General features: G+C 28.0%; 1 protein-coding gene across 1 annotated transcript; it reads left to right on the top strand.

Annotated features, from left to right (window-relative positions):
- Window positions 1-2698: 2698 nt before the first annotated feature.
- Window positions 2699-11068, top strand: LOC105625736 (transmembrane protease serine 9-like). The gene is made up of 8 exons (XM_012207058.1): window positions 2699-2905; window positions 3341-3509; window positions 3830-4162; window positions 4320-4690; window positions 5240-5505; window positions 8779-9029; window positions 9549-9904; window positions 10796-11068. The coding sequence occupies exons 1-8, from the start codon at window positions 2699-2701 to the stop codon at window positions 11066-11068; spliced, it is 2226 nt and encodes a 741-aa protein (XP_012062448.1).
- The last annotated feature ends 455 nt before the right edge of the window (window positions 11069-11523 follow it).

The following is an 11523-nucleotide window of genomic DNA, read 5'->3' as shown; positions in this document are numbered from 1 at the left end:
CTATATAATGTAAAGATACACATATATGTGAAGATTAAAGTCATAAGAATTGGACTCTTTATGATGATCTGTTTATCGTTATTTCACGAATAAAATATATAAAATGATATACAAATGTACTATTTATTATTGGGAATTTGTTACCATAATAATTAATAAATTATATCATAATGTTACGATATATCAATGTGTTTATTTAATGCTCTATCATAATTCATATATTGTATTATTTATCTTATTAAACATTTTATCAATATTTTTATATTATAAAGCATTATAAAAAATACAAATATATTATCAATAAAATATATTATCTATAATTTTACTCACGACTGGAAATATAATAAATATAGATTTATTAAATCTAATTCTAATGACTCCTAACTTAAATTTTACTAACATATAGAAAAATATTATGTAATCTTATAAAATTAAAATACAAAGTTAAACACTGATTTATGTATCCACTGTTTTTATACTATGTATATTATTTTATAAGTAAATAAATATTTAATTGTTCTAAAATTAATAGTTCTAAATTTTTAATAAAAATTGTTCCTTTCTTTAATATATGCATTATCATATGTAATTTTTCTACCTATTTAGGATATATTATAAGTAATAATCAAGCCAGAAAGACTAAAAGAAAGAAGTGTTGAAATCGCAGTCCACATTGTTTCGTAATATCATGGTTTAATAACATCTACATCAGCAATTAAATCACACAAGCACAAATTGATAAGTTTTAGTGTGTTCTCTGGTCTATATGCATTAATCATCTCAAGTCATCTCAAGTCGATTCCTGTAAAGACTTTCAAACACTTGTTTCTTATTTACAATTAAATATTACTAAATTTTCGCCCACTCGAATAAAATCCCAATATCTATGTTCTAATTAGAAACAAATCATTATATTCTTGTGCTATTATTATAATCTTATATTTAATATATTATAATCTTATATTTAATATATTATAATCTTATATTTTTCTCGCCCGCCGGAATTATCTACGTTTTCACAATTGTACAAAAAAGTTTTACTTACTAACGCGTTTTAAGTTCGCGTCTACACGCGAAGTAATTTCAAACGCGAAGTAATTTGTGGATTTTCCAATTAATTTTCTTTTCACGCGATATTATTTAGGAAAAGAGAATTTTCCAGAAATAATCTTTTTTTTTGTCGCAATCTGAAATGTTTTGTCGAACAAGTTAAATAGTATGATTCGATATATGGTCGCCTCTATTCGCGAGCCTGATGACCTTGCTCCCTCCCACTACTGCATAATCTGAATGCATCTTTGACGGCATCTGTAAACGAGTTTCAAAGAGTAAAGAAATGATCAGTCTACGTCTCAGTGAAGATTCGACAAGATGGTGGGAGCGTAACTCCAAGATTTTACGTGGACATCTGCAGCCAATTGTTGTTGAATTTAGCAGGAAATTTTGAATCAACGAGCGCTTTAAAGTATTTTGTGACAAGTATCTTATCAAAAGTATCAAAAAAGAATTAATTAATCTTGAAAGGAAACAAGAATGTATATAATAAACAAGTAAATAGGGATATAAATCAGAATATACTAAAGAAGTATTATTTGAAATTCTTGAAAGACATTCTGATAATCGTAAGAAGAAACTGATATTTCAATAAAAATGCAATAAAAAATACATCGACAATATAGAAATATAAGCAAATTAATAAAGTGAAAGTAAATAGATATATGCAAAAGTTACGTTGACGCTCACTAAGTTTGAAGTTCGTTTAATGAAACAGTGATTTATATGTGATTTATTACTGGTCCGATGATTTCTAAAAATCAAGGTATAACAAGATGAATGTGTTTGTAGAATTTGCAAGATACTTTTATTCATTTACAGATGTTAATCACTTTACAGAAATTTTTTCCTTGTAAACATAATTTACTGGAGAAATATGACTAGTAATTAAAAGCAAAATTAAATTTCTTCGAAACGTATTTTTTGTATTGTACGATTCATAGTTGGAATTTATATTTAAATATATTAACTGTTCCCATTTTCTAATCGAAGCTATCGAAGCTTATCGATTATTTATCAAGATTATTATTATATTTAAATCATTCAAATCTTTTAAAAGAAATCTTTAAAAGAAATCTTTTATATTTAAATCATTCAAATCATTTTATATAACAATGATCCATCTCTCGGACGCAAATTGATCTAAAGTGTTGTAATTATTGTTAAAACAGAAATTTATATACCAATTTATTGAAAAAATAAATAAAGTAAATGAAGCGCAATTAAAACAAAATTATTATCTCTGATTCCTCTTATCAATATAGAAGACGTATTGGATTTTATAAATAATAAAGATTATCGAACAGAATATTTGCATACAACATTTTATAATGCATGAACGTATTTAATATACATAGAATTTTATTTAATTTAATCTTCATCATTAAGAAAATAATTTTGCATTAATTATACGAACAAGGTATTTGTCCAAATGCAGTTGTCGATTTAAAGAAATAGAAATGCAAGTAAAGATGAGAGTACACATAGAACTTGTCGATGTATATCGATAATATTTTAATTATGTTAATATTTTAATATTTTAATATTTTAATTTTAAGTTGTGTTAAATATTAAGATCTATTTCTAAAAATTATAAATATATTTATAAATCATATTTATTTGGTCTGTAACAGAATCCTACGAGATGGCTAAGATTTCTATTTTGATCGCATTGTTACCGCAGTTTTGCTCGATCATTCAAGGATTAGCCCCATGTATTGATTACTACACATATATAGCCAAACAAGGAACAAATGAAATATTGGGAGAGATCACAATCCAATCTCCATCTCCAAAACTTCCTCCATATGATTTGCAAGTGGGCTTTAATACGGACTCTTGCTTACATACAGTAAGTTTAGTATTACTAATAATATAACAGAGAGAGAGAGAGAGAGAGAGAGAGAGAGAGAGAGAGAGAAGTTAGCATGTAAGATTGATTATTAGTTATTATAATAGGCGATGTTTAATAATTGTTAGCATGTTGAACTCATCTATTGTATCGATGTTCTTCTTTATAGACGCGATATTTCTAAAATATGATTTAACTAATAAAAATTATTTAGAAAACAAACTTGAACATATCTTTCTCTTATAAAAACATCTTTCAGACACGCGTATTGTATTGTCTAAATCATGATTTAAATGAATTGAAATAAAAATTAAGAAATGATTTGAAAAAGTTTAAAATTTGATTTGTTACTTTTCTCATTATTTAAAAACAAGATAGTACACTTTATTTATATAATACAATAATAGAAATAATTTAATTGTCGGTACATTTCAGAAGGAACCTGTTGCTCAACTACAGTTGGCACAATCGATACCAGAAGCCATTCAAGCTGTTCAGCAAGGAAAGTCTTTGTTATATCATGTTCATTTTCCCTTGGGCCAACCAATTCCAAGACTAACCAAAATACTGTTTAATAATCAACAGATTTGTCCGAGCTTTGAAAGTAAATGAAAAATGCTAACGTATATATTTGAGGAAACAGAAGCAAAAGTTTCAATTATCAATTATTTAAATTTCATGAAATTAGTTTATATTTTGTATGTATAAATAATATGTAATATTTCATTAGAACAAAACAAAGATAAAAATAGAATAGTAGAAAGATAACTCTTACTAAAACATTAAAAATTTTTTGTTCATTGTATATCTTTTTTTTTTATAAGAAAGTATTTTATGTCCATGTTCCTTAGAGATCTTTTCTCTATGAAAGAGAAAATTCTTTCCTTATTAAAAAGATTCAAGAAATGTTACATCTTATTTCAGAAATAGAAACTATCACAACTACTAAAGAAATACGACTACTTACATATAACTCGACAAACGAAGAGTCATTTTCAATGGCGGAAACTAACAGCGAAAACTCAAGCTTACCTAGAATAGAAGACAATAGAAGAGACCCATCAAATACTACTGACGGAACTAGTAACAATGAATGCGGTATCAGCAATTATACCGACCGCAAAAATCTTCTAGTCATTAACGGAGAAGAGACAAAACCGGGTCAGTGGCCGTGGCTAGTGGCACTCTTCGTTGTAAGAAAAGACCATGAGTTTAGGTGTTGTGGTTCTGTTCTGTCAACCAAACATATTTTAACAGGTATTGTAAAAAAAATCAAAGAAAAAAATTCTATAGAATAAAATCATTAGTGTGTGCAACTTCAAAATATTGTTGAATCATAATTAGATTTTTTATATTTTCCGACACTGAGCGTAGATTATTAGAAAATTTATTTCATGTATTTATTTTCTTACAGCGGCGCATTGCTTAAAGTTGAATTTTTCCAGTAACTTTGATATACCTCCCAACGTATTAATAGTGGCTTTAGGACGATTTAATTTGCGCCAGTGGCGTGAGAGAGGAACTATAAATCGGGAGGTCGCAAGTTACACGATACATCCCGATTACACTAACAAGGATTCCGGCGATTCCGATCTGGCGATTTTGATACTCAGAACAGCCATCGAGTATAGCCATTTTATCAAACCTATTTGCTTATGGATTGGTTCGAACAATCTCGATGAAATTGTCAACAGAATAGGATATGTTGTAGGATGGGGTCAAGACGAATTTGGTAATCCTTATACCGCGGAACCACGAATGGCGAAAGTTCCGATTGTGAGTGAGGTAAGAATCTTCACCAATAGAGAATCAATTTTTCGCTTTTCGTGTTTTTTTTTGCTATTCGATCGACTGACAAATCAAATTTCATTAACAAGTAAGATTATTTAAAAACAAAACATTCGAAACGTGAGTATATATTTAATGGTAATAAATTCAGAATATTTATATCGCGTAAGGAAAATGATTAGAGATTTTAATGACGATACGGGATGTTCCATGATTTTGTTTTTTACATAATAAATTGCTATTATGAAAATAATGTAATAATAATAATAATAATAATAATAATAATAATAATAATAATAATAATAATACTTCCTGTATATATTTATAAAAAATGGATTTGTTAATGTTGTTGCACTTGAATTAATAAGCGCAATCGTCAATCATGTATTAAAAACGAATTTTTACGAATGTTCTTAAAATAATTCCAATAAAACAATTCCATACAATTCCGAGATAATAACGACATTGAAGAAACGTAGAATTGGTGTTAAATCATTTTAGAATCAAATATTGCAAATGGTGAAAGTATTGTTGTGTAAATTGTAGGTAACTTGTCTCAGGAGTCACCCAATTTTCCTTACTCTTACCTCGGAGCGCACTTTTTGCGCTGGTTTACGATATCAAAGTCCTTGCAATGGTGACAGCGGGAGCGGATTGATGCTTTACGACTCTTCTACAGGCCGTTATCGTTTGCGTGGCGTCGTTTCACGGTCAATAATTGGCAATGATTTTTTGTGTGATCTCCAGAGATACATTGTCTACGTCGATGTGGCCAAATATATACCCTGGATTCAAGAGCAGATCTCTACTACGTAATTCTGATCTCTTACCTTGTACAAAATACAAGGTGTGTTAGAAGATAAGTTTTTAAGGTTTATTTGAAATTATGGTATTTACATTCGACGTAAAGATTGAAGAGAGTTATAAGTTTGATTTTTTACGATAAGGAAGATTGAAATTGTGCAAATACCTAGAAGAGATAAATTATAGAGATAAATAAAGCTGACGATTATTTATCAGTTATAGAAGTCTTTACTCAAAGGATCCAGTTATTTAGACTTATTTATTTATTTTAAACTAAAATAACATACGATCTCAAGTACATTGTCGATATGTCTAAATCTGAATTAAGCAAATCTTTGTTACGTAACGGTCTTTCACTGTATAGCATAAAATATGCTTGTTGACAGCTTTTTATGTATATATCCATTCAATCACAATATTTACACATCCACATACACACACACACACATATATATATATATATATATATATATCAGTTTTTGTGACAGATTTTTTAATGTTGTGTGCATAAACGAATGGATATACACGTCGTTAAAAAATATTCCAGTAAACTTTTAGTTGCTTCGATAATCATAACGGAGCCGAATGAGACGCTTCGTCCGAAGCGGCTTGTAAAAAATCCTGAATGAATACAATAAAAAATATAAATTACATGACTCGATTCATGATCACCTTGACTAGTACCCCACTACCGTATCATTCGAACACGTTTTCAGCATGGAAATTGCTTCGAGACATTCGAGAACTGGTCAGTCTCGCGAAGATTTGATGAAACTGTGGAAGCGTGTTCAGAAGATTAAGACACTAAATATTTGGAGCCGATTGTTGCAGCATTGAACTATTAAAAAGTTTATTATAAGAATATATAAGAATATTTCGCTAAAAATATTTCAAAAAGTATCTCAGAAATAAATATAAATATAAATATGTGAACGAGAAGATAAGTAAAAGGAAACAATTATATGTGAGAGTCGCTTTAATTTATATTAAAGTTTGAAATTCGTTAAATAAAGCGCAGATTATATTCGATGCGGTGATTGTACAAATACAACCGGTTCATGATTGACTAATTGAAGTGCAATATATGTTCGTAGAATTCGTAAGATACACTCATTAATATACAAGAGTCTGTTTTATGAAACAATTCTTTTTTTTAAAATAAATTAACTGGAAACATAACTAACAAGTGAAAGTTTCTTCCAAAAAACGCGTGAGTTTTATTGTGCGATTTAAAAGTGGAATTTTTATATATATTTAAATAATTTATTTGTTTATTCCATTCAAATTTAATGTCTTTTTAATGAAATCTTGTGTTCTCCAATAGGAACATGACAAATTTATGAAAAATTTAGATGCATCATTAAAAATTCTTGTTTTATTAACTGCTTGATTGAATATCATTCACTGTTAACTCTATATGTTACGTTTATTTATTAATAGATAATTTAAATATTCGCCATTTTATTCAAATCTTAAAGCGGATTTATTTAATAACTTTTTTTTAACAAATAGTTTTATATATAAATAAAGATTATTTTTATTAAAAAATCGGGTTATTTAGAAAGATTATTGAATTTAAATTATTCCATTCTTTTAAAGATGGAATGTTGCAATTAGATTGACCAACTTGTTAAACACAGATTGATCTGAAATATCGTAATCATCATAAAATAGAAGTGTTTATACTATTTAAAAAAATTAATACAGTACGATAAAAATAAAATTATTATTTGCTGACCTCCCCATGACGTATCGATATAGGTCATACAATTGATCTTTCAACAAGAGTTATCAAGTGAATACAATGTTTAGTAATAGAAATTAAAGTAGTTTTTAATTCAGTTTAATATATTTTATGAAGAAATTATTTTCCATATAATTATTTTCCATTAATAACAATTGTTGTAATACAAGCAATTATTAAATAACTTATAATGGCTATGAAATTGATTTTAAAAAATAAATATATACACAAGTACAAGTATCGCACGGAAAAAAAATTAATTGGATGGTACAGCAAATCTATAATTTACTACGCGAATTCAACATCGATAGCTAAGAAGATTTGATCTTTGAAGAAGATAAGGTTTAACAAATCGCTAATGTTAGCTGTCAACTTTGCTATTTTAATATAGAAAATTGACTGTCTGTATATTATGACTGTAGATTTGCTGAATCAGTGAAGTTCAACTGTGTTTTTTTCCGTGCAGGTAGTGAATAATTTATATAACTGTATTTATAATATTATAACATTATGGATAAATATTAACCTTCGACTATAGCATCAAATCTTATCAACTCGAACAAACATTTTAATTGGCACTTTTGTATGGTTGATATATACTATAGGTATTCATATTCTAAATTCTACATAAAAAATTTTGAATCTTTCTTTCTTAATTGTCGTCAGCAGAAGTTCAGTTGCATTCTATACTTCATATAATAGAATGCTTTAAAAAAATCTAGCTTGAATTCTTTAGGTCTGAAAGTTGTAGATTCGTGAAGTTAAAGCGAAAGAAAGGTATTTCGGGATCAAAATATTAAATTAACTTTACTTTTCAAAGTTGTAGTTGAGGGTTAAATTATTTAATGTTATAGTGCATGAAAAATTATAAATAATATAATATAAAATCATATAATGTAGACAAAACTGTGAAATTAAAAAAAAAATCAATTTTAACAAGAAATTATTAGTTCAAATATCATTTGTTTGTTTCGAATGCTTGTTAATGATAGATTTATATAATTAATACACTGTATTACATTACATTTTGATAATTTTATACATGACATTTTATTTAAAACAAATTCAAACTTATTTGATTTATGATCTATTATTTCGCTTATAGTAAATAGAAAGAGATAATTTCGTAACGTATGCCACGAAATCTTATTTTCTATTGTAATTTTATTAAAGTTTAACATAATGAGATATATAGATATTAATTATATGAGTGTTAATTATATAATCGCTTTATAAATAAGCATAATAAATTTGATAATATTTTTAAGTTTCCTTTGAAACAAATTTCTGATTTTTTTTGGTTCTTTTCAAATAAAAAAATTTCTTCTGGATGGAAAATTCTATGAAATTAATGTTCTATGAAATATGTTTATTACTTTGATTAAAAACAGACAAAATTATGCGAAATATTAAAAATAATTCATATAAGTTAAGCACATTTATAAATCATGTATTATATTAATTTTTGAACAGAATCTCAGAAGATGGCTAAGCACCTTATCTTAATTGCGTTGATACCATATCTATTCTGTACCAGAACAGCTGCCGTGGTTTCATACAGAACCACGTCCACTACCGTCTCTCCTTCTAATGAGAATGCCAACAATGAATGTGGTATCACTAGCAACTATTACACCGATGATACAAATAGTAAACTGTCCAATGGTGCGGTGACGTTACCAGGCCAATGGCCATGGGTAGTGGCAATCTATAATTTAATAAATGACGAATTTATAAATAAGTTCATGTGTGCCGGTTCCATTTTAACAACCAGACATGTCTTAACAGGTATGCTAAGAAAATAAAGGAAAAAAATTCAATATTACTAGTTATTCTTCATGTATTGAACGATAGCTTCTTTCTTTACATATATTCCAATGCAACGATTGAATCCTAAAAAAAATAGATAGAGAACTATAAGATTTTTATCAATTTAAAATTTGTATCATTTTTTATAAGTTTGTATCATTTTCTATCTCGCGAGCATCACAATTGATCGGATATTGATCGAAAACTTATCGTATTTTATCGGGTTCTATAAAATTTGTACAAGATTCTTATAAGATTTGATTTAAATTTAATTGATTAAAATTAGTGAATTTACAAATCAGGTTCTGTATTTACAACAATAGAATTTTTCTATTGTTTTCTAGAGAAAAATTCTATTCTAGAAAGAATCTGATTTGTGAATGTATATCTATATAAAATATATATCTGTAAAACATATAACTTAATATTTAATTTATTTTCCATAAGAGACTGTGGATTATTAACAAAATGTAATTTATGTACATCTTCTTTTTACAGTGGCTCATTGTTTGAAACGTGGCAACAACACCATAGATCTCAACAATTTGTACTTAGCCTTTGGAGAATTTAGTTTAGATCAATGGTATAAAACCATTAATCGCGACGTTGCGAGCTACAAAATTCATCCTGACTACGTATACACGACCAACAGTGACTCTGATTTAGCGATTTTGATCATGAGACTAAACATCGAGTACAGTCCATTCATTAAACCAATTTGTCTATGGTCCGGTTCGACCGATCTTGAAAACGTTGTTGATAAAACAGGATATGTTGTGGGATGGGGCAGAGATGATTTCGGTCATCCTAACACCGACGAGCGACGGATGGCTAGAGTATCGATAGTTAATCAGGTAAAGATCAAAAACCGAATTTCTGTTTTTCGTTATTTGATCACATAATAAGTATAGGAATTCAAATTGCAAGTAAGATTCTCTAAAAACAAAACGTTTCAAATGCAAAGATAGCTCGATCAATCTGGAATATCGCACTTATATATCATAAAAAGGATAATACTTAAAGATTTTTGCATTGTTAACAAAAGTGCAATATTTCTATTATATACCTATCGAATGATTCACTATTTTTAGGCAATTATTTAGTATTATGAGAGAGTTATTCTCCGTATACATCCAATGAATTTGTCAAACATATTACTAGACATCGAATTTTTCTGCAATTTCATATTTTTTTAGAAAGAATTGGAAAATAATATCAAAATAGAAATTTATCTTATTAAAAAGACATTCTAAAAATGCATATTTATTTGTGCAAATATTTGTATATTTGTGCATGTCTACAAAAAATATTTGCATAAAAATCCGGTATCTATATATTATACATCTCGAGTAAAATTAATGAAATTACCGATTGCTTTTAAATCGATAAGAGCAATTAAATCGATAAGAGCTGCGATGAAAATGTATCCTCAAAGTTTTTTTTACAAATATTCTTAAAAAATGATACAATTCTCCACATTCCAGAAATAATATACAGAAAATGTTGACGAATTTTCTATCGTGTATTATCTGTCGTTATAAATCCTAGCAACACAAAGTTACCAAGTATAACGTACCATATTAGTTAAAATTTCTCATTTAACAATGTGACTGTAATATAATACATGCGTTATATTGTTGAGAAATATTGTAGAAAATTACAATCAAGTACGTTACACGTAACTTTATGTTTGTTGGGAAATTATACAAATGATGAAAATGACAATAATGATGCGGAGATTACAGGCGGACTGTCTCTGGAGCGACTCAGCTTTTATTTCTCTTACCTCAAAGCGCACATTTTGCGCCGGATTACAAGACGGGAATAATTGTAATGCTGACAGTGGAAGCGGACTGGTACTTTTCGATCCTATCACAAGACGTTATAAATTGCGCGGTGTTGCTTCGCGAGCGCTGTATGGCAATGCATCTTTTCAATGCAATCCTACGAAGTATATCATCTACGTAGACGTGGCCAAATATGTACCTTGGATTCAACAGCAAATTTCTACTACGTAATGCTGGTCTCGCTGCAGAGCACAAAATGTGCTAGTCAACAAGCTTTTTATATGTATAATAGGGATGCACCGAAAAGTATCCGGTATCCGGTATTATTTGGAACTTTTGTATTATTCGATTGAATAGCCGGATATCATTAGTATCCTGGAATATATTCAGTTGAAATTTTATCATTAAATTGTTAATTTTTTATTATACAAATGTTAGTTTTATTATACAAATGTAGAAATAAGTATGCATATTCTTAATGCTATAACATCTTATACATTGTTGCAAAATTACAATTTTTTTCTAGGTTTTTTGAGAAGACATTTTCCCGGAATCCAATTAGATATGCGACTCAAAGAAATTGTTTTCTTGGATATCCGATATTACATTCTCGGATATCCGATAACTGATATTCGGTAATTTTACAATTTGGTGCATGCCTAAGATGTAGACTTATATATAAATTT

The sequence above is a fragment of the Atta cephalotes genome (genome assembly GCF_000143395.1).
Source record: "Atta cephalotes unplaced genomic scaffold scaffold00003, whole genome shotgun sequence".
NCBI lineage: Eukaryota > Metazoa > Arthropoda > Insecta > Hymenoptera > Formicidae > Atta > Atta cephalotes.
The sequence above is the reverse complement of the archived record's forward strand: the minus strand, read 5'-3'. Positions and strand labels throughout refer to the sequence as shown.